This window comes from Dermacentor albipictus, chromosome 5 (genome assembly GCF_038994185.2).
Source record: "Dermacentor albipictus isolate Rhodes 1998 colony chromosome 5, USDA_Dalb.pri_finalv2, whole genome shotgun sequence".
NCBI lineage: Eukaryota > Metazoa > Arthropoda > Arachnida > Ixodida > Ixodidae > Dermacentor > Dermacentor albipictus.
This window is the reverse complement of record NC_091825.1, coordinates 101,578,412-101,604,858: the sequence shown is the minus strand read 5'-3', so window position 1 is coordinate 101,604,858 and position 26,447 is coordinate 101,578,412. Positions and strand designations below refer to the sequence as shown.

Here is a 26,447-nt window from a genome sequence, read left to right as displayed (position 1 = left end):
GGTGTTTTCTGTCTTATTTAACTGTTGCTAGTAAGGTGTTTGTGTTTTGTCTTCCCCAGCCTAAACGAACGTGGATTAAAGACTTTTCAGAAGCGCTGTCACTTGTGCGCGCTTTGCCTCCGTAGCTTTCCCTTCATTGCCACAGAAAGTTGTCCGCGAGTATAGATAAACATAAGGCATACATGTACATGAATATATTCTAAACATCACGACGACGCCGACGGCAAACAATTCACGTGGAGTGTTCATATAATTGCTATCGCCATAGTAACAATAAAAGCTACCGTCTTTATAGAATGCACGGCTTGTCAAAACGATGGCCTGTGGCGAAAATTCGCTTCGAGTGTCCATATAACTGCTATATCGTTATAATAACAACAGAAGTTACCGTTCTCTTAAAACGTACGGCTTGTCGCAAATAGTGACCCGTAGAGACGCTGGTATAGCGCCAGCCCGATCAGCCCGTGACGCTATAGGGGGTCACGTGAGCGCGTCGCCGACCGAAAGCCCTTCTCCGATGACCCCGAGGAAGGTCAATTTAGAGCGCGGGCGGGGACGAGAGGTCACGTGATTGTCGTCGGAGTTCGCATACAGCGCAGTACCGTCGGTTGCTCGTCTTTTCATAACGCAGGTAGCGAAAGAGAGGAGGTAAAAAAAAAAAAGAAAAAAACCGACGAAATAAAACACAATCGCAGACGCGGTATAGAACACGAGACCGACGCGTGCGCGCTGGCGGGCGCAGACAAACGAATCGAGCCAGGATTGGCCCGTTTTGGAGGAACGCTCGACTCACGGCCGTGGGGAAGGACGAGGACTGCGTGGCGGAGAGCGTGAAACGTCAGACACGCTCCGATGGACCGCCGCTATTTGCTCTATTCAGGCTCGGCAGGTTCCTTTTCTTTATGCGTTTTCCTCTCCCTCTGTTTTTATTTTTTTTCGTTTCTTTCTCCTCCTTTGTTCCGACGGCTGCCTCATAAAGTATGACACGATAACACCATAAAGCAGGTATATATACGCATACAGAGGGGTGCGCAGAGGGCTGAAGGCGAGGGCAGGTCTATACGAGACCTTGCAAGGGGATAACCCACAGTTCCGTGTTTTCCTATGTAGCCTGTCTGAACACCTGAGCGACGAAAGGTCCGACACTTGGTTTGCAAGAACACGGCGGCGCCTTTCAGGGACCGAGCAACAGCGCACGGAAACTGCTCGCAGAGGCGCTTCTTGCGACGATTCGCTCCGGGCTCGAGTGATACGCCAGAGCTGTCGCAAGTGCTCCCAGGAGCGCTGGTGGAGCAGTTACGAGTGCTACCGTTCGCCCACTGCAAAATACAGTCTAGTGATGAGCTTCTGTTAAAAAAAAGAAAACGCCCTTAGTCCAATAAAAAGTGTGAAATCCTAACCAGTCTATCACACGCGCGAGCCTTTGGAAGTGTCTCACATTCAGATGACGTGTCACTCCTTTTGTTTTCGACCAAGGAAAGCGAAAAAAAAAGAAAAAGGTAATCACTTATGCACCTCGCATTACAAAGGCTTACCATGCGTAGTGACGCTGCTATAACGCACTGCAATGCTGCAGAGTTCTGTCAATAAATTAGAAAACAAAAGAATCGCGTTCTTACGATTGTCATTAAGGAAGAACTTTGTGGTTTCACCTCAGCGACCGTACACAACTGCAACGAAATACGGCAGTTGCGGTGAAGGAGTCGTCGTATCACTTAGCCGCATACTACGAATAGGCTTGGCTGAGTTCTCGTGCACTGATGTGATGTCACAACTGTCAGTCTCGACTAATTATACTACACGAGCCGAGCGTCCACCCTTCGTAGTCCTTTTTCTTTTTTTCTTTTTTTTTTCCTTCATTTAGAGAGAAGCGAGTGGTGCGACCTTTTGTCGTCGTCGTATACACCGCCGCTTCTGTCGTCGTCCGTGGAAAGCGAGTGGCTCGGACAAGCGGCATCTCGCGTGACCCACGGTCAGTCGAGCGCCTGTTACGCTCGCCGGGCGCCTGCATCTGGACGGTATAGGAGCCTGTCCGCGAAGGCCCCGCATTTTGGACACACGTGCTGCTTCTTTTTTTTCTTAATGTTGTTATCTCTACCCGCTTCAAATCACGAGGGAGTTTCTGCGAATGCTCCCTCACTTGTGACGAGCGGCGCGGAGGGAACATCCGGTAACCGTGACGGCGGGTGCAGGATGCGGTGATTCGAAGTGGGTTGAGCCGCCTGCACGCACGCTCGCTGACGGTTGAAAGCGGTGCGACCCAGAAACTTTTTTAACAAAACTACCGCGTGCATGGTGCTCTCCTGAGCTCTGCGTTTGAGAAACGCACACGTTGCGAAATCGATTGCAGCAAAGGTGATAATTGGGAAATTCGGTCGGCTTTCAGTATTGATACATTTGCAGCGCTATTTGACGAGGCAGGACCAGAAGAGGTGCGCAAGAACATTCACTGACGCGCCAACTGGTAGAGAAGAGCTTTGATAATGCCGTATTGGCGCTGCCTCCATTCTTCTTTTTTTTTTCGTTTTGTCGAGGACATGTATACACATTTCATTACAGATTTTACGAGGTATCCAAGCACCTTTGACGTGTTGCTGCTCTTGTTCTTTACTCTGTCGCATGTGACTGGGCGTCGCATTTGCCAATGCCTATCCATTGCTAATAGGGATGGCCAACAAACCGTGCGGCGTGCAATTTGTGCGGGTGCGATGAGACTCTAGAGCACCTTCTGTGTCACTGCCCATTCTTTGACATACAACGACGTAGACTACAAGTTAAACTCAACCTGCTGGATAACGGAGCGCTCTCGTTAGAAAAGATACGTGGATCATGGTCGCTGCATTCTTACAGGCAAAAGGCCACAAAAGCCCTTCTGCACTTCGTGAAGAGTACCGGATTGTATGAACGCTTGTGACAGTGAATAGTCCTCTTCGACTGACTGTGAATGACTGACTATTACCTCTCTTTTCCCTCCTTATATATTATTTCCATTTCCCCTCCCCAAGTGTAGGCTAGCCAACCGGGCATGTCCTTGGTTAACCTCCCTGCTCGTCGTCGTCTCTCTCTCTCTCTCTCTCTCTCTCTCTCGTTCTGTGCTATTAAACTGAAATGCAATTGTGAAAATGGTGCTGCCGGGAGAATGACTGATCGCGAACGAACGCCTTCTCCACAATTATGTTAAAGCATGCGCATTCGTCGTGTAACTGAACGAAAGCGAGCGAGAAAACTGCTGTACCCAGCGATGCGTAAGCATGGCTGCAGGTCTTGTTCAGGAAAACAGTCCCTTATTTGCCATCGACTTCATTTTATTAAAACAATTTGTCATTCGTCAGTGGCGTCATTTCACTCAACTTACTCTATGCTAAGCGTGCATGATGCAATAACCGTTCGAACGACTTTCGAAGCTATAGGCGAAGAGCCTTTGCTGAGAGAAAGTGGAAAGGCAATGAGGCGAAGCCTAACATTTTGCTGCACATCCTACACTGGGGATTGGGAATACGGGCGACGGAAAAGAAAAGCAAGAACCACCTACTCTAAGCTAATATTGAGCCACGCAGGAATATTGAAGGCGCTCGCGCAGGCCCAATTGGGCACAGCGGCCAAATAAATTATTCATACATGGCCTGCGCGCAAGCTAAGGGAGTGCCCTCAGCCTCTTTGTTGCAGAATAAGTTTGGAAAAGTCAGGAAACGGCTGGTAAGATTACACGTGAGGCACCGACCCTGCAAGAAAGTGCTCACGGGCAGGCGCCCACTTTGCCACGACATATCGCGTGGACAGTTCAACACCAAGAAAAGTAACTGAGAACGCATCGCACTGAATCCCCGCCTGCGCCAAAAAGCGATCCCGCAAGGTGGGGATCAGCAGAAAAAATGCGTTGCGGAGCACTTCATGAGTGATTCTATCTGGCCTTTCGCGCCGCAGTATCTCATCACGTCGATGCGCAAAGCAGCAAATACAAAAAAAAAACCAAGAACAGAAAAAAAAAAGAATGCGATGGCGGCAGTCTGGAAACGGAAGGCGAGCGGCAAACAGGCAGCAGTGTCGCAGTCATCGTGCGGCTGTGGGTCTGTGGCAGGGCGGTTTCGGATACGATGGAGCACAGCCGAGGAGACAACACACCCTGAAGACATCACCGATTTGAGAGATGCATCGCCCGCGGAAAGCCCATCAACGGCTTTCCGTCTCCGTCACCCGCTGCCTTCGAACGACGAACATGACACAGGGAACAATCTAACCGCACACGGTTCCTCTATAAGACGATGCCGCGGGAGAGGATCTATGTAGGGTCGGTGCAGCCTAGACCGGCTGTGCGCTGTGCAAGATAATTTATCAATAACCTAAGAATAACCTAAGCGCTGCTCCGCGAGGGACAACGCTGGAAAATTCCACGACGCCTTCAACATTCGAACGTATACCCTCGCGTTAAGCAGTGTTAGCTTTGTCAATGTTTGAATAAAGTGGGTAAGAATAGTCTACTACAGGAACTATAATACGGCATTTATAGGCAACGTCACATATTGATTTGCATTACAGGAAGCGGCGGGTTCACAGTCAGATGCACTAATATTGCAGCTCATGCGTAAAATATCTGCCCCATTCAGAGTTTATTTTCACACTATATATAGTCAAGTTCTAGTAGCATTCGCATTGCGTCAGAACACTTTGGAACGTTCTTTAGTTTTCGGCCACGTACAGGGTTAAGCAATGGCACTTGACAACGCTCGGAACCACATAATAACTGAAACGTTACAACACCTGTCTGGTCATAATCATTCAAATTAAGTGGTGAAAAACCGGCATTTCCTGCTAGCCGCAAGGATTAGCATATGTACGAAGGTGAACAAGCGCGCAAAACGAAGCGTTCTGACGCTCACATTTTCTTTGTTCGTAAGATTCTGGCCGTAAAACTCTTCGGGCACCAAGACAGGCAGAGCCAGGATTCGGAGGGTCGTTACAGGTACGCCGACGTCATTACGCAGCACAACCAACAATTCCCTAATCTCTGGAACTCAGCACTTCTCGCACCGTTGCTAAGCAAGGAAGCGTAGCTACGTCCACTCCTGGACAACAGAAAGCACGCCCGCGGTATCGAGTCTCCTTTCGGGCGCGGACCAAAAACACGCACACACACCCGCCGCCACTCGGCAATGAACGCGCCCGTCGCACCAGGCCGACAGCGAACGAGGCTCTACGATCCGTGTTCCAGAACGCACCGCCGTCCCCTCCCGTCCGTTGACTCTCTTTCCTACACGCGCGAATCGTTCATCGCTTGCTCCTTCTTCTTCGGCGTGCCCACGCGATCCATCAAAACCCGCGAACGATCCCGCCTCCGCCGACTACCCGAGACGCGCGACCACCGCCGCCGACGGCGGCACGCCACGTTTATATTGTGTGCGCATGAATACTTCGACGGTGGTATTCTCTCTGTCTTCTTTTATTCTTTTGCGTGTCTCCATCTCTAAGAACCGCGCCATTCCACGTCCTGTCTGTTCGCCCTTGTACAGTGCGCGGCTGCAGTGTAGCAAAATAAGGAGACACACGGATCGTTAACATCTATACAGCGCCGCGCGTGCGATGTAACCGCTTTCGCCGTGCATTGTACGCCACGCGGTGGTTGGCCGCTTAACCGGCCTCGCACGGCGGCCAAAATGTGATCGATTCTCGAGCGAGACGGCGATCTTATCATTGTAACGCATGGTGCGGGAAAATGAAAACGAAAAAGGGATGGAGGGTGGACTGACTTATACGCGGTGCTTCTTGGAACGAGGTTGGCTCTGTCTTAGTTAAGCAAGGTGCTGCGTATAGCGCTCCCAGGAGGAAAAGGGTCCGCGGGCACGACGGAGTTCACCGAGCTTATGGAGCCACACGGAGGCCCGAACGTCTCGAGAAGACTGAAAATACCAAACGAAACGCATGCTCGCTTTCCTTGCGTTCAGCGTTGCGGTTCGCGGCGAGAAACTGTCCATTATTTCGAAACAGCGAGCTCTTTAACGCAAAAGCGTGCCTAATGTGGCCACTGACCCATGACGGCAACGGCCCTGTTTTTCCCTTATCGCTGCTCCATTACTTCGCGATAGATTGTTAAGGAAAACTGAAGCATACACGGTATACGCGGCACGAAAATGAGGTATTCGTTCGTTCTTCGTTCACGCATATGCCTTTTGGTTTGGGCCCTGTTCTTCGGCGCCAATTTCTTTGGCGCGAGCGGTCGCACCGAGGCCAAACTGACCTGGTTCCATTTATTGGGAAAATTGAGAATAAACTTCTTTCTTTGTCTCGTCTCGCGAGGATTAGATCGCACCGTAAGGACCAAAGTTTGGGCACCGATATGGGCCGTCGAGTGATCGTTAGCGCTTACGGAAGAGTGAACGGGAAGAATGAATGGGTGCGCAAGATTAGGAGTAAAGGAATGCGCCGGAGAGCGAATAGATGACCGAGTGCACAAGAAAGTGCGCGAATTAAGTAAATCGTATAGCCTATCACAATGTCATTTAGAAGCCGCGATGGGCGATCTCCACGTGCAACGTGCGGTTGGTGCAGCGTTGCGGGCTGTCAGTGGTGCCCGTGCAAAGATGAAGCGTCGGTCGGCAGGGATCGCGTATCGCGGTGTGCCGAACGGTTTTAGTGCGTGAGTAGAATGCAGTGAGTGAACAGAAAGAGAGAGGGAATCAGCAAATGCAGTGGAATGAAGTAATTGAATTAAGTAATCGAGTGAGAGAGTGGAAAACTGAGTAATTATGTGGAGTACAACGTCCCGAAGGTGCGCGGGGGGGAGGGGGGGTGATGAGGAATGCGGTACATATATATATATATATATATATATATATATATATATATATATATATATATATATATATATATATATATATATATATATATATATATATATATATATATATATAGTGAGTTGCGCAAGGCACTGCGGAAATGATAGGGTGGAGGTGCGCACTGCCAAGTGATTATATTACCGTGAGCCATAAAGCTAGTAACTTTCGGAACAGGCGCAGCGCAAAATGAGTAAAATTGCAGGCTTGGGTTAGGTGGCAGTCAGAGCTGTTCTTGACTTATTTCTGAGTGCTCGTTTTTCCCTCGAGCTGTTAACTTGTTACCAGAAGTTGCACGTTACGGCAGTGACAAAATACAGCGTATAGTTTGAGCAAAACACCACGATGAAGCCGGCTTAAAATTACAGCCCCAAAAGCGACGACAAATGGCCGGCGTGACGTACACGGCGCCATTTATCTCCCACCCCACCGCCACAGCGGACGAGAAAAAAACAGTGAAGGTCAAATTTATCAAGAGGACGACACAATGAGCATCCTTCACCTGACAGGGCGTCGAAAGGTAAACGAACTCAAAGAAAGCCGCAAGTTGGATACAGAGAGCAGAGACTCAATAAAGAATCAGAAGGGACTCAATAAAGAATCAAAACGTGGCGTAACGAGTGCAATGCACTCGCTCGTCGTTTCTCAAAGAGAACACCGACCGCGTTGGTCGCCATCGAGGAGCGCGAACAGCCATCGTTTGCCTTCACACGTGTGCATCGCAGGTCCCGTTAAGCGCGGCCAACAAAAGATTGTCTTGTGCTCTAAACGGGCTGTTCCAATAATAGCCGACGGTGCGGCCATCGCAGCCGCCTGAGCGGGACAAGGCGTCCCTTGGAGCACGCTGAGAAAAACGTAACTCATATAGACTTCGCAACGCGCAAGCGATGCCTCGAACTCTCCTGGCCCGCCTCGCCCAGATGGTGTGGGAAGAGTTGAAGAGAAGTGACAACTTGTACTTTGGATCAAGCCACAAATCACTTCTAGAAAGTCTAAAGCGTATCGCAACCCCGTGCCGTTTCTTTCAAACAGGAAAAAAATTATGGGGGTTTTACGTGCCAAAACCACGTTTTGATTATGAGGCACGCCGTAGTGGAGGACTCCGGAAATTTCGACCACCTGGGGTTCTTTAACGTGCACCTAAATCTAAGTACACGGGTGTTTTCGCATTTCGCCGCCATCGAAATGCGGCCGCCGTGGTCGGGATTTGATCCCGCGACCCGGTGCTCAGCAGCCCAACACCATCCACTGAGCAACCAGGGCGCGTTTTCAAGCAGGAAGGAAAGGAAAGAACAGAGAGCCGGTTTGCTACCCTGCACAGGGGTGTGGAGGAAAGGGACGTAGAGGGAACTAGAAGAAAGTAGAGAGAGCGAGAAAGAGGGCAAAATCAAGTGACCGACTGAGACCACGATCATCACATATTCTCGTAGCACAGGATCACGTTCAGCGCAATTATTGCCAATTAAGGCTAAATCCGTTTGGTCAGGTTTGTTGTCGTTAATCATATTTTTTTTTCTTTTTACTTACTCGTGAGTGTATTTGAGCGCAACAGCGCAAGCCTCGTAGCGGCAAAAATTACCTCTCACGCTTTTTCTTTTTTTGCCGTCGATACAGCGCTCCAGTTCGCATTTAGTATTGTCAACCTGGGATTAAATAAATCATATTTATGGCGCCGCCCAATCTACTGGATGGTGTTTCTGCACCCCTGATTATTTTCCATTCTTGTTTTCTTCGCGCTCTTATGTGCCAATTAGCGCGATGTCTCCGGCCTTAGCGACACATGATTGCGCCGCCGCTCTTTGCATCCCCATTTTCTTTATCGAGCTCTTTGCATATCGCGTAGAAATCTCTTTCCGTTCCCCTCCGGCGATATCGCGATGCTCTTCGAGAGCTTACTGTATTGCGGAATGGTGCACCGGTCCGTTTCGGGGCAGGGAGTCGAACCGTTCCTCCCGTCATGCCTCGCAAGCTACACATTACGCCGCACGAGCGCGTTACACACGCCGCTTCGAAGACAACTTAGTTGCAGGAAGATCCAGGCCGGGTCTTCCTTATCTTTGTCTGCACACGCTCTCTTCTCTCACAAAGCAGCAGCAGCAGCAGCAGCAGCAGCAGCCCGATATCGCTCCGCGAAGGCCGCATCGTGGCAGGCCAGATAGCGCAAAACGCGCGGATTATAAGGCGCCTCGCTCCATCTCGAATTTCAAGTTAGGGCGTCTCACGGTCGGTCGCGTCCTCTCCGATTTCGCTCGCCCCAGGCAGCGACCCACGCCTTTCGCTCGCGCTTTGCTTCTTTGACCACGGCCACCAAGGAGGAAGACCCGCGGACGGCCGCTCGCCGCTGTACGCGTCCATGAATTAAACCGAGATTTAACGGCACGGCGGTCTTGCTCCGGATCTTTTCGAGGGTTCCTGACCGCACGGATAACGACCCTTTCTTGCGCAGTTCGGTCTCCTTTTTTTGTTTGGTTTTGTTTTTGTCCTTTTCCTTCGTTGCCGGGCTCGAAGAAGATTTAGAATGTTCACTCGATCAGCCCCCCTCCCCCGACCCATCTCCAATCCCTCTTCCCATTGCCTCATGCCTGTAATGCGAGGACTGCTGAGGCTTTCGGCTTGTCGCTTCATTTCCAGTTTCGCGCGTTCATCACGATCCTGTTTCGTATGTTCACCGAAATTGGAACGCCAGAACACATTTCACCCCCACGGCATGGCTTGGAGAAGGCTAGTCTCTTACCCATAGCAAAAAAGAAAAGAACAGCGTTTCGAAAGCGATGGCTCACAGGAAGATCTTTTCGGAGTTTACGTTCTAGTTCCACCGTTATCGTCACTGGTGCCTTCGCTGGACACCTACGCAGCAAAGCAAGCGTTTAAGCCCCTTACATCGGCTAAACAAGAATGTGTCCGTGTGTTTAGGCGCCTGTAGATTTGCCTGTCAGATTCTGGGGCCGGTTTCATGAGCCTTTTCGTTAGGGCGCGGTTAGCCGGAGCACCGTCCTTTGTTTGCTAGCGCGATCAGTCAGCATGCACTGTCGCGATTATTTCACGCGTACATGAACGGGCTTGGCATAATTTCGGCACTCAACCGTGTATTGCAGAGGAGAGAGCAACTTAAAAGCTACGGTGTTCAGGACAGTTTTCTTTTTATTGTTTTAATTTTACCAGCCGTGAAATAGAGCTATTTTGCCCTCAGGAAGAGCCTCCTAACCCAAAATGTAATCTAAGAAGTCAGTGTAATAAATTATGAAATATTTATTTTTCGTTTAAACTTTTCGAACCTTCATTCCCAAAAATAGCGGTATGTACACTTTTCTTTCTCATTGTGATTCTCCTCTTAGTGATATGCAGCAACGGAGGGCGGAATTGTGAGTCAGCCCCTTCGTTAAGTACACGCTCCGGAAAACGGGGTGACGAGAGGGACTGATTCTTCGAAGAGACGAAGGAGCATTGGAGGTCGCACGTTGCAACGTTACGTATTTCTTTTTCTTTCCCCTCTTTCCACTTGATACCTTTCTTCTTTTTTCTTTCGTTTGGCATGATCTCTTCTAAACGCAAGGAATAGAATACCGTGCGTCCGTGCGTACATAAGCGTCCAGCCTGCATTGCATTCCAAGAATACTCCAAGCTTAGTTTTTGTCAGAAATCACTGCACTTCACTGAAGGAGAGATAGAGAGAGAGAGAGTCCGAACGCGAGAATCAACCAGGTTTTGTAGTTATCTAGTCTTGCATTGCGGGCTTGTTGGTATGGCGGCTTGAAGCAGTACTGCAGCGCATACAGACGAGTACGCAGGAAGGCACATGAAAGCGCCGTGTCTGCATCTTTCATGTCCTCTCTTGCGTACTCGTTTGTATGGGATACAATAGTATTCCACATTTTGTAGCATCGGCTTCGTGAACCGCTCGCCAGAGAAAGCTCCGTTGAGTTCACGGTTCCCGAGTTCCACCGAGTGAATAGGCACGAACTCCGAGAGATAGAGAAAAGGGAAGAGAGAACAGAAGAAACAGGGGATGTTCATAATAAATTCGTGAGGTTGGTTAGCCTACTCTGGGAGAAGGGCAAGTGGAATGGAAAAAAAAGGTGGGGGGGAAAGGGGGGGGGGAGAGGCTGCGAATGCGTGCTCGCAAACGGACAACAAAATGCGGTCAAAGGTGCTCTTCGATAACGCGCCATCGTTACAGCACGTGTACGAGTCCACCAGTCACTGCTTGAAGCCCATGTTGACGCCACGTCCAGTTACAGAACCAATGCCCACACGCTGGCATTACACGCGAAACGCTCCCTCGATGCCCTTCACACTGCTCCACGCAGCTGTGCCGAGCTTCGTCGTTGCCAGAGCGGCTATCCATGATTTTAACGCACATGGCTCCATGGGGCACTACTCTACTGCTGCGGAAGAAGAGTGACCACTGTAGTTACGAGGCCCGGCGTCGACCGAATGCATCTCTAACTTCGGCCACGGTAGACGGACGTACGCTGCCCTTTGTGCTAGTGGGCCATTGTAAATCACCATTAGAGAAGTGCCAATGGAAAGAGCGTTAGCGGGAGGTGAAAGGAAGAGGGACGGCTGAGTGGAAAGAGCGAGGGACATAGACAAAGAAGTGGAGAGGGAGGTGTTCCGGCCATCGGTTCATTTGGGCGGGGCCGCGCAGACAGTGGAGCACCGGCAGGACCCGGCGCTGACGCGGGTTCCTGCGGCGCGCAATTGCGACTAATGAGGAAGTGCTCCATTAGCACGTCCAGCTCACTCTCTCTTCCCTCGCTGCTCTCTCCCTCGCTCTCGCTCTCTGTCTCCCTCTCTGCCGGCCGCGGACGTGCGATGCAGCGCACGTAATTTAAATGCGAATCTTTGGTGGCCGCTGGTTACATTGGGAGAGGAAGGAGAGCAATGGGAGAGAGTATTGTCGGCTCGGCTAACCCCGGCACTTACATGTAGCTGTTACAGAGCAGTGAGGAGCGCGACCTTAACCTCAATTTATGCCTGTGGCTTCGACTACGCGGATGTTACTCTGGCGGGACAGGGGGACTACAGACGCTTAGAGACGCCAAAGAACAGGCCAAGTGCATGTTTGCGACAGCATCTGGGACAGATTTCACTTCGTCCTACGGCTTCTGTATATGCGCCTGAAGAATCGTAACCAATTGAGCTAGTCAGTAAGCTGTTGCATATTTAGCTGTATAGTGTATACGAAATCAACTGAAGATATAGCAGTACTAGACAAAGAACACAAGTGCTTTATGGTGTAGCCCATGTATTGCGTTCCCACGTCCTTTGTTAGAGCTATAGTTATTAAAAAAGAAAAAAAGTAAAGAAATCCATATAGGTAGCAATGCAACGTATCGAGCGTACAGACAAGCACATGACCAAAGTCAACATTTCCACTGACTTGACTTAGTCCTCAGGCGAATTTAAGCGATCCCAGTTCTTTGCCTTTACCAAGGACATCCAATTGGACACAGCAACAAAAACAGATAAAGCCTTTAAAGCTTTTTGAAACAGCACGCTTTCTCAGAACATATGATAATGTTGGGAAAAACGAAGGAGCGCATCATAATGGTCTATTAACATAAACATGAAACGGTCTAAGATCTGAACGAGAGGGACGAGCATGCAACGTATTTTACCACCAGGCGCACAGGGTCGAGAGATATGAAACGGAACATCTGGTTTGCGTTAATATCGCTTGATCTCACCCTAAAATTAGGTAGTTACTGCTGTGACACAGTCTTCAACGTGACAACTAACAAGATTGTGCAAAATACGGTTTGAACTAGCAGCTGTACACTAATCTTCATTTCAATTTTGGGTACAGCTGTCTTTCTGCGTATAACTCCGCTTGTATATACTTATTCTTTAGAGACTTATACACGCACAAAGACTGGACGTCGGACGAAGAAGGGGCACACAACGTGCGCAGCCTCTAAAGAATCGTGTACAACCAACTCGCCCAAAACGTAACGCTTCTGAAGCATATACTTACGTAGGGCGCTATAACCTTTGGCCTGTAACAGAAATTTAAAAAAAAGTAACAATAACAATCTCTTCCTCCCCCCGTCCCACCCCACCTACCTTGTTTTGAAGAGACGAATCACTGCAATGAAACTCCTGACACGAATTAGCCCTCGCAATAACTCCGACATTTCAGGACCAGCTCGAGCATATATTTCCTCACCCGCTCTCCTTTGTCGCCCTTGCAACGCATACCTGGGCCGCAGCTTGTAGGCGGCTGCCGACACCTCTACAAGCTGCGGCCCAGGTATGCGTTGCGGACAGGTACAAGCTGCGGACGAACTCGGCGCCGGGTTCGGACCGCGTTACCAACAAGATGCTACGCAACCTGGACGAGGCCGCAATGGAGCAGCTCACAGAGTTCATGAACGAATGCTGGAAGACGGGCGCCATCCCGGAAGAGTGGAAGACGTCAACGATCGTCTTTATACCAAAACCAGGCAAACCACTCAATGCGGACAACCTCAGGCCGATTTCACTGACATCATGCGTCGGCAAACTGATGGAGCACGTGGTCCTAGACCGTCTCAATGAACACGTAGAAGATGGGGACGAGTTACCCCACTCTATGTTTGGTTTCAGGCCACACCTGTCCTCCCAAGATGTGCTCCTTCAGGTAAAAAGGCTGGTGATGCAACCCGAAAGTCCGGCGGACGCTCGCCGATTCCGGTGCCTCCTGGGCCTCGACCTGAAGAAGGCCTTCGACAATGTCGCCCACGCAGCGGTGCTCGAGGGCCTGACCCAACTGGGTGTCGGAAACCGAGCGTACCAATACGTCCGAGACTTTCTCACCGACCGGAAGTGCCGGATCAAAGTCGGCGAACATGAAACTGAACTTATAGAGCTGGGGAGCCGAGGCACGCCGCAGGGATCAGTCATCTCCCCTTTTCTCTTTAACGCGGCGATGTGCGGGCTCCCGGAACTGCTGTGCTCTATCCCTGGGCTTCACCACAGCCTTTACGCTGACGACGTGACGTTATGGGCAGCGGCGGATGATCCACAAGCTCTTCAAGAGATCATGCAACGCGGCATCGACGTCGTACAAGCTTATGCGGAGTCAAGGGGCCTGACGTGCTCACCGGAAAAATCCGAATACCTCCTGATCAAGCCCAGCAGGAGTAGCTGTCCCAGGGGATTACCACGGAGAAGGCGCTTCCTTGAGCTTAAAGTCGGAGAACTTACCATCCCGGAGCGCCCCAGTATCAAAATATTGGGGCTAGACTTTCAGAACACGCTGCGCTGCGGGCTCATGTTAAAGAAACTCCAGAGGGCGACCAACTACACACTACAGCTCATTCGCCGGGTGGCTAATCGGCACCACGGCATGGGCGAGGGCGATCTGCTTCGACTTGTGCAGGCATACATAACCAGCAGAACCATGTACTCGACACCATATGTCAAACTCGCAGTCACAGATTTAGCCAAATTAAACACCATGATCCGACGAAGCACAAAGGCAGCCTTGGGCCTTCCGGACCACCCGGCCACCGCAAGGCTAGAGGCCTTAGGCATGCATAACACGATCGAGGAGCTCTTGGACGCTCACCACACAGCCCAAGTGCGTCGTCTCTCGCTAACCCCGGCTGGCCGCACAGTCCTCCGGAAGCTCAGTCTCGAGGCTATCCCCGAAATTACAGAGTACGTTACGATTCCGCGAAAGGTGAGGGGGCATATTTATGCCCCACCTCTACCCCGCAACATGGACCCCGAGTTCCATCAGGGCCGTCGGCAGGCCCGTAGTGAAGCCATTTGGCGACGCTATGGCTCGCAAGATGGAGTGGTCTACACAGACGCAGCCAGACACCCTCGCGGCGACCTCATGACTGCGGTGGTAGCTGATCACAACGGAGGACTGCTAGAACATACAACAATCACGGCTGGCCGAGTGGTGGAAGCGGAGGAAACCGCGATTGCCATGGCCATGCATGCGGACGCAAATACCGTCATCAGCGACAGCAAGCAGGCCATCGGCAATTTCGTCCGTGGTAGAATTTGCAAACAGGCGTACCATGTCCTCACACGACGCCCCCTAAGCGGCTTGAAAACCCTCGTGTGGACCCCCGCTCACGCGGCTGTGCCCGGCAACGCGTCGGCTCACAGTTTGGCTCGAGATCTCGCGCGCCGAGCCTCGTCCGCGGATGCGGACGGCGTGAATGAGGAGGAGACACACGAGGAACCCTGCGAGACTTATTATGAAATAGCCCATCGGTATCGCTTGAGGCGTCGCGCGCTCCCACCACCGGCCAAGCAACTCGACAAAACGCAAGCGGTCGCGTTTCGGCGACTTCAGACAAATACATACCCACACCCAAAATACATTAACAAAATTACAGGGGGCAGGGAAAGCGACAAATGTAGGCTCTGTTCAGAAACAGGAACACTCACACACATAATGTGGGAATGCACCTCGCTCCCGTTCTCTCATCCCCCCGTCAGCAGCGAGACTGACTGGACAGCCTGGCTCAGTTCCGAGGACGTCGACCGACAATAGGAACTGGTGGACTGGGCGGAAAAGGCCAAGCAGGCCCAGGGCCTTGCTTGAGCCCTAACGCTCAGCCACGTCCCTCTTTACCCTTCCCCCTTTCAATAAAGTTTATCACCACCTACCTGGGCCGCCACGCGGTGGTGACGAAATTAGGACCCGCATCGCGCATAGAAAGCGAGCTTTGCGTCACGGCCATCAACAAAATAAAAGGGGGGGGGGGGAGGGGAGAAAGAAAAAAAAAAAGAGTGCACAGTAGATTCCTCGCTGGGGCGAAATGCGTGACGCCGCTCGCTGCTGCTCAAGCGCAAGCCACTGCGAACAATTGACGTCGCGGGCATTGCGGCTGGCGTCGGCACGAGCGCGTGCTCATAAGACTCGCGAGACGCGCGCCGTTGTCTTTTTCGCCCCACGAAGGTGCGGTTCGGCGGTCCTTTCTTTTAGCCCGCAGAGCGCTTGAGCAACCTTCTGATGCGGTTGGGCAAGAAGCCCAAGCAGAAATTCCACGTTTCTCTTTCACCTCTCTTTCTCTCTCTTTCTCTCTCTCTCTCTCTCTCTGTGTAACTGGCGGGGCAAAGCTGCGCGCACTTCTTTTGTCTCTCGCACGCAGCACCCCGTCCTATAACGCCCCTGCGGCATCCCAAATCTTTTTCGTAAGGCATGCCCATAGGAAGGGCCCTCCTATTAAGACCGCAAGCGCGGGTCACGACTCCCGTATGCGCGCGGCCGAATGTGTGTCCCTTCGCTCACGCGCTTTTCACATTTAGTTTCGCCAGGAAACATGCAGGCCGGCTCGACGGAAACGAGGGGAAGAAAGTGCGTGCTCGCGATCTCCTATTACTTGACAGGGATACACGCCGCGTTTATAAGTACACGAGATTCTTCCGGCAGGTCTCGATTTTGAGCGTGTAGCGGCGAGTATGCCTATAGGGACCGCTTACTCGTGTCAGCGTAATGCGACGATTTCTTTTGCCCCATCGTACACACAACGTTCATCGTCCGCCGCTTAGGAGTGGCCGATTTTGGTGACGAGACATACGCGAGGCACCGCTCGGTCAAGTAAGGCGGCGCGGAAAGGAATAGAATTTCAACAGAAATTTTACTTTATCAGTGCCCTCGTTTCGCATTCTCGGAGGCAACGCTCTCTCTCTCTCTCTGACCAGAGTCTTCTCCGGTAGACGGCACAATTGCACATCACAACACCACCCGCGCCTACTGGACAGACGTAACGGAGGCTGCAGGAGGCAGCAATATTTCCGGAGAAGTGCACTAACATTGCATTTGAGTGCGTGCAATGTTTCTTGATTGACTTAAGTTTAATGAACTAAGAATAAGTCAGGTTGGAATCATTTTTATGAATTAAAAACTTTTATGTTTTGTTTTTTCTTTCCCTCTTTCTTTCTTTCCTTCTTCTTTGCAAGTAAGTTTACGTTTAGTGAGTCAAGTTCACGCCGTTTTGTACTGATTGGCACAAAAAGAAAATAAAGCACCAAGGGAGAAAAACCTGAAGTGAGAACGCGTGCTTTGTCTCGAGCTACGGCGGTGACACCACCTAAGCAACATGCCAATACAGCCAGCGGGCCGGGTCCCGAGAGAGTATATAGCCTTCACAACTCGTAGGCGGCTTCAACTTAGGATTATTATTATATTATATTATTTAGGATTCTCAGTGCGTAGTGGCTTATTTAAACGTTATCGAATGCAAGAACTACACAGAATCGTCAAGGGTGTAAAATAAAAAATAAAAGGAAGCAACTAATTGCAGTAGCCAGCAGATTTCGGGTGTCATCGGGTGTACACTCATTTTGCAAGATCGTATTGTGCGCAACGAAGTTACAAATACGCCTTCGTTATCGTCCCCTCGACCGGGCAAGTATCTCGTTCGTCCAGAATCGCTATACTGTTGGCAATGTAACACATAATGCGATCTCATGAAGCCTAATCGACGCGTCTTTGTGCTTGTGTATACATTACTGCGACAAATTCTTATGTGGGTGAAGAGAGAGAGAGAGAGAGATCATACTGGAAAGGCAGGGCGGTAAACCAGGCTGAGCCCGGTAGGCTACCCTGCACTGGGGAAGGAGGAAAGGAGATTGAAAGCAGAGAAGGAAGAAAGGAGTTCACAGTTCACACTTTTACGCACGCAAGCATGCATCAGTGAGTCAGTCACAGGATGTCATACAGGCTAATGAATTTCAAGAAACGCACTAGCGCCTTCGTGGCCTTGCACATAGCTGAAATACGAGGCCACTGTCCCAAGATCCTCTCCTCCGTGAAAGGACGGTCGTGTAAGTGCCCCAAAGCCGTACGAAGGGCACTCCTCCAATCTTCGTATGTAGGACAGTCACACAGGATATGTTTGGTCGTTTCCTCGACATCACATCAGCTGCATATCGGACTATCCACCATTCCAATTAGGAATGTCTGGGCGTTTGTGAAAGAAACTCCTACTCGCAAGCGGCACAATAGCGTTTCTTCCTATCGGTTATAACCAGGTAAAAGTTGCAATGCCATATGCAGGTCCATGGCATATAGGCGCCAGTTGGTGAACTCCAGTGTGTTCCCTTTCGTTACAGTAATAATATGGACAAGGCCGCTGAGGTGCCGCGCTGCATCCGTTCTCGACAATGACATCGAGGTGCTTTCACATACATCATGTGCCTCCATATACATCACATACACAAAACGCCTCATGGGCAGCTTTGTCGACACTTTCATTGCCAGCAATGTTGCAGTGCCAGGGTAGCCACTGAAATACAATCTCGTGGCCTCCGTCCACCGCTTGGTGGTAGCGCAATCATATCTCTACTACCAATTGTTAATGTGGGCTGTGGCGCAGATCTGATAAAAGTAATTGCAGGGCTGCCTTTGAATCACAGATTATAGCCCAGTAATTTGGTGATTGTTGTTGCACATATAGCACTGCACTACGGAGGGCGGAAAGTTCGGATCCTGTCGATATTATGACATGCATGGTTGATCTCGAACTTCTTGCAGATTGACATCGATGGAATGACTACCGCACCAGTATAGCTGGATTTGAGTCGAAGGGCCATCTGCATAAACGAGAACTCGATTGGGGTATGAATTATGCAGTGCATGCAGGGCGGCTTGATTCAGAACCCAAGTTGGCAAGTCGGACTTTTTTCCATGTTTTTGGAATGGAAAGCCGCACTTGTGGCTGCCGGAGACACCACGAAGGAGAAGGCGATCTTGCTGCAGGCGTGAAATCGGACGGAAGAGAGGATAGGTAGAATGCCCGAAAAAGATGCATCTTGTCTACTTTCCGAGCAAGAAGCAAGGCTGTTCTGACTGTAGTCGGGAAAGGCGATGAAGTTGTTCTCTAAGGGTGTCTATGGCGATATATGTACTGCTGGCATGTTCCCTGGCGATGGCAATTGTAGCGGCTGTTGAAGCGCATCGCGTTAGACGCGGACATGTTCTAAGCGCTTTATCTTGCATGCTCTCAAGCACTCAGAGATTTGTCCTCCGAGTGCTTTACAGCACAGGAGTGCTGTAATGCAAGAAACTCGCGAAGAGCGCTTTGTACACTTGAAGCATAGAACGCACCGTCAGCCCCCATGCTTTTCCAGCAATGGCTTTGAAAAGGTGACTGATTGAGAGGAGTATTTTTCTTATGGTAGGATACATATGGGGGCAGGAGAGGTCGCGGTCGACAATCATCCCTAAACATCGACGGGCTCTATTGTACAAGATAGGGCGGCCATTAATAGAAACCGGGTATCCATTCATCGATTTTCACCTGAACGTGACTAATGCACGCTTTTCTGTTCAAATTCCGAGGCCTTGTCTCTGAAGATAAGCACACGTCATCGTTGGGGCCTTTCGTAACATTGCGCGAGCGTGCAGCCGAGTTACTCCTGACGCCCAGATGTAGATGTCATCGGCGTAAATTGACAGGCTGACCGACTGTGGCAGAAGTTCCGCCACCCCAGACAAAGTCAGGTTCAACAAAACCGCGCTAAAAACGCTACCTTGTGGAACTCCGCGGCTGGTGTAGTGGTCGGATGTTTGAGTATCCTCGGTGACTACAAAGAAGCAGCTCCTTTCGGTCAGGTAGCTGCGAATCCACCGAAAATTGCGGCCTCCGATTGCAGCAGCCACGAGCGCGTCAAGGAAGGGGGTGAAAGTGGCCAGCATGTCTCTATATAGCTTCATCGAGCATCAACCTTGTCTACTTATTATTTTCCCCTGCTATCCAGCCGTAGAAGCGCAATTCATTGTTTCCGAAAGGTTGCGGAAAACTAGAAGGAAGCCACTGAGAGAAAGCGACAATGGCTGTCTCGGCGTCATGTTTTCTGCGAAAGCTAGGCGACGGAGAACGGCACTCATTGTTTTTTTTATGGCTCCCTCCTTTTTTTTCTTTCCAGGTCTTTAGGGTCACAATGCGCGACGCCCAAAAGAAGATCTGCCGGAGGATGTTTGCAGAAAACCGGTGTTAAGCGTGCAGTCTGTGGAGAAAGGCGCGTCAAACCGGGCGCGATGTTTGAGGACCAGGCGTGGGCGGCTCGTCCTCTTCGCCGAGGAATAACCGTGCCCTTCAGAAGCACACGTACAGACACACAAAAGCGACGGGATAAAGTAGACACAAGAAAAGAAAGAAAAAAAAGGACGTGAAACGGAGGGCGGTAATACGTAGTTGAGGTCGGTTTGGCGGCGAGGCGTCTCGGCATCGCCTCACCGGACTGCGCCGCGGTAGACAGGCGTGGTTGAGTTCAATGTCACGGTGACGCGCTCTGCTCACCGTATGCGAGCGTGTGCGTGTGTGTGGCGTGCAAGCACAGACTGCTGTGCAGGTGAAAGCAAGCTGGCTAAGAAAGAGTGTATGTGTGTACATACACATGCAGGAGAAAGCTGTGTGTGTGTGCACGCGTACGTGTGTGTGTGTGTATGTGTGTGTGTGTGTGTGTGTGTGTGCGTGTGCGTGCGTGTACGTGTGTGTGTGTGTGTGTGTGTGTGTGTGTGTGTGTGTGCGTGTGTGTGTGCGTGTGTGCGTGCGTGCGCGTGTGTGTGTGTGCGTGTGTGTGCGTGTGCGCGTGTGTGTGTGTGTGTGTGTGTGTGTGTGTGTGTGTGTGTGTGTGTGTGTGTGTGTGTGTGTGTGCGTGTGCGTGTGTGTGTGCTGGAGGAAGTGCGGGAGATGGCTGCTCACCTTGCGTAAACGGCAGTCCTCATCACACACCACATTGAAGCTCTCTTCTTCCACCAACTGGAACATGCGAGAGAAAGCAAAATACAACGTTCAAGCCAAAGCTGTGCATTGCCGAAACAGAAAAACAAACACATATATTTGCGGCAACAAATTGCGCACCCTTTCGGTTTCGATTGAACTACAACGTTCAAGGTTGCTTACATAAGATCCGCGCAAGTGTGTAATGGGTTCCTTTGCCTCGTCTGCTACCTTTCTACCCTCCCACCCTTTTTTTTTCAGTCACGCCTGGACACAGTTGAAGTGAAGCATGGTCTTAAATGCGGCGGAATGAAAAGCGAGAGCATCACTTCTCTCTCTCTCTCTCTCTGTCTCTCTTCTTTTTTGGCGGGGGGGGGGGTGCATTTTGTCCGTGCCACGATTTGCGACGTAACGCTCAGACATGGATGTTTCGGTCAGCCCTAATAGAGCAAGCCAAGCGATTTGCGACAACCCCACTCAATTGTTACGAAGACCGGTGCCGAAAGCGAAGGCAAAGAAGCGGTCGGCTTCATGACAGTTTGCGCGCTTTCACTCCTGTGGCAGAATTACCGAGCAACGATATAGCTCCCGCTAAACCGTATGTGATCACTGGCGGCCAATGAGATACGTCGAAGAGAAAAAATAACGTCAGTGCGCACTAATTGGGAGGACGCGTGTGCGCAGCAACAAACAATGTCACTAAGTATCGCATACGATGAAAAATGTGCAGAGTCGTGAAGTCGCTGTGTAAAACCGCCGTGATTTACGACACACTTTGTGATCACTTCGGGAAGAGCAAGTCTAGACGTTTATTCCGGTAATAAACAAAACAAGAGTTGTTGATGCATAAGTTTTCATTCAAATGAGGTGCAGATGTAGACGTGACATCGATGCTTGGCTTCGTCCCTTCTGCCTTCGCTTTAGTCGCTCTCTATTTTATTTCGTTCTTCTCCTCTGCGTGTGATGAAGCCACTGATCTACAAAGGGTACTTCAGCTAGCTGCGCTTCCGATCAACAAATCATGTCTGGCACTTGAACGTCAGCGCGCGCATAAACCGACCAAATACCGTAAGCAAGCGACGTTAAACAGAAAAAAAAAAGAAGTCGCGAACACGTGACTCGCAGCTCGCATCAAACTGTCATTACGTTGTAAAGTTTGCCTTCGCAAAAGACACGAGGACCTCGTTTAAACCTCGCTTTAGAGAGATGGGCCTTTTCATTCCTCCGATCTCTGGCGACACACAACGAGCCCGCGTTGAGCATTAACGGCCAAGATATGGGGGGCCGCACGTCTTTCGACAGGCAGTTAGAGAAACGCGATAGTCGTGTATCGTATCTTTTTCCCCAGCGCGCACCCGCTCCCTCCGTAAAGGAGCCCAGCAATACACAACGCGCGGTGCAAAAATCACGACCCGCGCCGGTCGGGGGGGGGGGGGGGGGAGCAGCAGCAGGCTGCTCGGCACGGCCTCGCGTCTCTTCGCAACTGCCTTCGCGTCGTCCTTCGCCTCCTTGCGTCGAATCGGAGCGACGCGAGATTGAAGGAGGCATGCGCGAACAAAAGTCTCACACGACCAAGAGGATGAAGAAACGCGGGGAATGTGAAAAAAATGTAAGCCGCTCGAGCTCGGGGCGCGCGCAGTCGGCGAATCCGATACAAAAAGACTTGAAAGCAAGCTCATCTCTCTCTCTCTCTCTCTCTCTCTTTAGTTGCACGCGCCGACACACAATAACACACACGATCAATGCACGCCTGCTGCGACGCTGTCATCGGCCCGTCGGTCGTGCCCAGACTTTTCTGTATAAGCAGACACGACAGTCACGTCAGGGAACCCATTTTGCGAAGATATTGCAGCGTGTGGAACGGGGATGCGACGCGGAAAGAAAAATGAACAGATGACCGAAGAAAAGATTTAAAAACAAAACGAAGCTCCGGAGGAAAGGCCAATGTTTGGATATGCCCCGATCGCGATCATTTAAACGTTGGCTTCCCCCGTGTCCTTTTTCTCTGGGGAAATGAACTGAGACTGCTGGGACATTAAGCTAGCTCATCATGACGCTTCAAGAAAAAAAAAAGAAGGGTGGGTGAAGGGCGGAGGGGTAGAAGAGTTTGTTTTCTCGTCTGTCATCGCCGTTTAGCCTCATGTCCTCTTTGACTGCCGATAGAGGTCGTGACCTATCTGCGTCCTCTTTTCACTCTCTCCCTCTTTCCTTTCTGTTGCTCCCTCTTTGGTGCTTCTGCCGAAGAAGTATGCGGCAAGTACGTCTTTTGGACCAATCGTGAGGAAGCTTTACGTTTTGTCACATATGCAACAAAAGGCCAGCGAGTGTGTTGTCAAGCTGGGGACAAAGTCTCTCGTCTTACTTGCGCAATATTTCGCCACTTAGTCATTAAAGCTCTGGCGGAAAATAAAAGTTTTAGCAGATGAAGGCGTTAACCATAAATAAAGTGAATACGGCGCGCTACTGTGGCTCGTGCGCGAAATGCCACGAAAAGGGAAATTTAAGCCTCACTTCCGGTACTGCTTATCATTCTTTTTCTGTCAGGAAAATGCGAATATTTTTTTGAAAGCTTAGTTCAGCAGTCCAAACATACTTGTGGGGGATCTTTGGCGTCCCTATATGATATCGGTAGGTGACATAGTGTAGTATATCAGAAACTGTGCCCATCCGCTTGAAGTGTAGGTCTGTGTTGTTGATTACGTTCCTTCCAGAAGGTGTGGCTGTTGCTCTTCACTTCATCAGCAAAAGCTGCAAGAACGTTTTTAAATGCAAAAGCAACCTCTGCGTCTATTTATGGTGGCATTTACCGAATCAGCCGCTATATATATCACACCCATAACTGACTGGGGTCTCCAACGCAGGGTGCAAACTGCACCGCTCCAAAGACAATAAAGAATTACGACTCTTGGCAAGGGCGCCATTCCTGACGATGTTGAGAAACTGCTGTAGTAGGCCTACACATGAGCAAGTGCGTAGGCCATTCGATCAATCTCTCATACTATGAACATGTACAGCCCTTGACCATGGCTACGTTGTACAGCAGAGGTTGAAACGTGGGTAAAATGTGCGCCGCCTCATCACGCCCACTTGGAACATAAGTAGGCTAACCTACATCAGAGAATTTGAAAACATTAGAGGCTGAGGTCCTAGCCTACTTAGAGTACCGGGTGGTTCGATAAGTGTGGAATATATTGTAAAGCCTGGAAGGAACGTTTATCGTGCCGTTCACCCTGCTTTAGAAGTCAGTGAGTATTATAGTACGTAGGCTTAAACGGGGACTAACTGAAGAGGTTGGAAGCAGTAGCTAAGTGTTATGTTACACTTATGTGTTCACTGTTATGTTCGCATAAGTGGAAACACATGTGTCAGCAATATTTGCCGCGATTTCAATAGCATTTACTTATCGAACTATAATATCGCCATTCCTCCTACTTTGTTTTCACGGACAGTCATTGAGTTCCCTACAAGCAATACATTGGGCGTCTCTTGCAGTTATCACCATCACGTTTCCGTAGCATAAGAAGCACACACAAAAAAACACGTTTCCAACCGAGAGTGCATCCCGCGTTTGCCACGCCTGAGCCATCCTGCCACCTTCCAAACGATGGATTAGCAAAGAAAGCAAGGGCAGCTACACAACAACAGAAGGGAACAGTGATGGACAAAGACATATTTGCTGTTGACAGCGACTCAAACGGCCGCCTTCCTTCGACGCTAATTCGACAAACACGCCAGCTAAAATAATACGCGAGACAACAAAGTAGCGAAGGAGTCACAAGGGGTTTAGGATAAAAAAAAAATCGAGCAGAGTCAGGTCTCATACGGCGACAGCGAGGAAACAGGAGAGACCGCTGGTCAACCAAAGTCAACACGTCATCAATCAACCTGACTGCCTTTCCACTGTTCGCACGCCGGGCAGGGCAAACACAAACTTCGAGAAATGTTTTTTTTTTATCTGCTTCCCACTGAGTGGGAAGTGTAGGACCCCGCACGGGAGCAATGACTTCTTAAAAGAGCCCAGATTGCTGCCACATACTGCGCAGTGTATTGCTAATAAAAGCACCTGAGACTGCGAATAGGCGCCTATTAATTTATCAAGCAGTATACTGTGGAGCGACGAATGTCTGAGATAGTTGCAGTGTACTTGTCTGTTGGCAAGCTTTCGTGCCATGAATCAGAGCATATTAAAAGTACTTTCCTCAGAAACGTACGCTATCCTCAGCGCCGAAATGCAAACAAAAAAATGAACAAAATTATTACACATGTCTCTATACTTTACCTGCTTTTGACAACTCATTTGGTTCTCGGCTAACGGGGCACACTACAAAGTAAAAGTGGATTAACACACCGTGCATAAGCTCACTCAAGCCTAGTCTGTCTTTTAGGGCAATGTCCCTGAATATAAGTAACTGTGTGCTACGCTTTTGCAGTCACGTGTGCCGAGAGACTGTTTTGACGTCGAACAGTCGGCCAGTCAGATGACCGCTCAAAACAACTACGTTACAAAGAACTGTGGGATTTAGAAGATGCTGCGGAGGCGATTGAAAGAGCTCAATAAGCAACTGCCTCGACAAGCGCGTATCTCACTGGTCATTCTCAAGTCTGCTGATACGTCATGATTGGACGCGACAGCCGCGCGGTTAGTACAGAGCTAGCTTTTGTGTTCAAGAACAAGCGACTGGGGGAAGGAACACAGATACGTAAGCAAATACAGAGAGAGAGAGCCTTCGAAGTGGTGCCGCAAGGCGCGAAGCAGGACACACCCCAGACTGCCCACAGCGACTTGATGCAAGCGTGTTCGCTTTTGACCTTGCGCGGGAAAGACCTCAAGCCGACGCCCAGCACTCCCAAGAGCAGACGACGCTCCAAAGCCGAAAGCAACGAAGAGGATGAAGAGCTCAACCTTCCCTTTCTTTCTTTCTTGTTCGTGCTCTGCGACTGCTCAATAACGACTTTTCCCTCCTTAAAAGTAAACAAGGCCCTCCGCCATCAACAGAAAGACGTCTCCAGTCGGTCGAGCTGTTCGGTAAGGAGGCGAATAGGAGAAGTACCAAATAAAATGCAAAAGAAAAAAAAGCGAGCAACAGCTACAGCCTACAGATAGTAAACGAGAGAGGAGAATAGAGACAAGGCTGGCGCCCTGTTTCTATCTGGCCGTGTTTTTTGGTGGGGTTCCGCCAAGCTAGTCAGTTCCTTCCCACTGCGCGGAGGAGAAGAAGACGACGGCGCCACGCCTAGACGTAACTTGACACCACCTTTTGCAATTACGAGCCCAAAAAGATTCGCGGGGGCCCCGGGAATCCTTGGAAGTGTGGGCCTCCGTTCTTCGCCTTATTTCGAGAGAAAGAGAGAGGAAGCGCTTTATTGGGGCTTCGTCGGCAGCCTAAGCAAGTGTACAACAAGACTTGCTGCAAACTCGTGAATAACTTTACTCACAGAGTACATGCGCGCGTCTGAGTTGCAAATATATAGGCTTCAGAAACCGCGAATTCTGGCGCGAAGCTTAGCCTGCTTAGCAGAGCAAGTTATTGTAGCGTTTCCGTGCTTACCGGGAAAATGGAATAAACAGAAACTTCGTGGTCTTAGCTGACAGATAAAAGTGTTTGCGTCAATGCGTCATATATGGTAATTGGATGCAGGCAAGTAAGACAAGCGTGAAAAAAAGGAGGCACAAATAAATCAAAAGATGTAAGCGACGTGAGCAAGCTTTTCTTCGTATTGTTATCAGCGTAATAAGCCGAGGAAAACTCCTGAAGAAAGCACAGTTTAAGGGTGCGCTTTTTGTGAATGCCTGACACTCTGTTATCTCCTAAAGCCTATATACCTTGGCGTCTACTGATGAACGCGCGTTCCTTGTTTGGAGCACAACGATAAACAATGGGTCTGCCACAGGAGATCGCTCGACACTGAGAGAAACCATGACCCTCATGCGACGCTCTGTTCC

The 26,447-nt window shown here is 50.2% G+C and overlaps 1 protein-coding gene across 2 annotated transcripts in view; it reads right to left on the bottom strand.

The window, feature by feature from the left end:
- sev (receptor protein-tyrosine kinase sevenless) overlaps positions 1-26,447 on the bottom strand; it is a 163,826-nt gene that overhangs the window by 75,243 nt on the left and 62,136 nt on the right. For both annotated transcript variants that reach the window (XM_070538643.1, XM_070538645.1), the window contains exon 2: positions 20,486-20,542. In XM_070538643.1, coding sequence (XP_070394744.1) covers positions 20,486-20,542 — 57 coding nt within the window. The remainder of the gene's footprint in view (positions 1-20,485; positions 20,543-26,447) is intronic.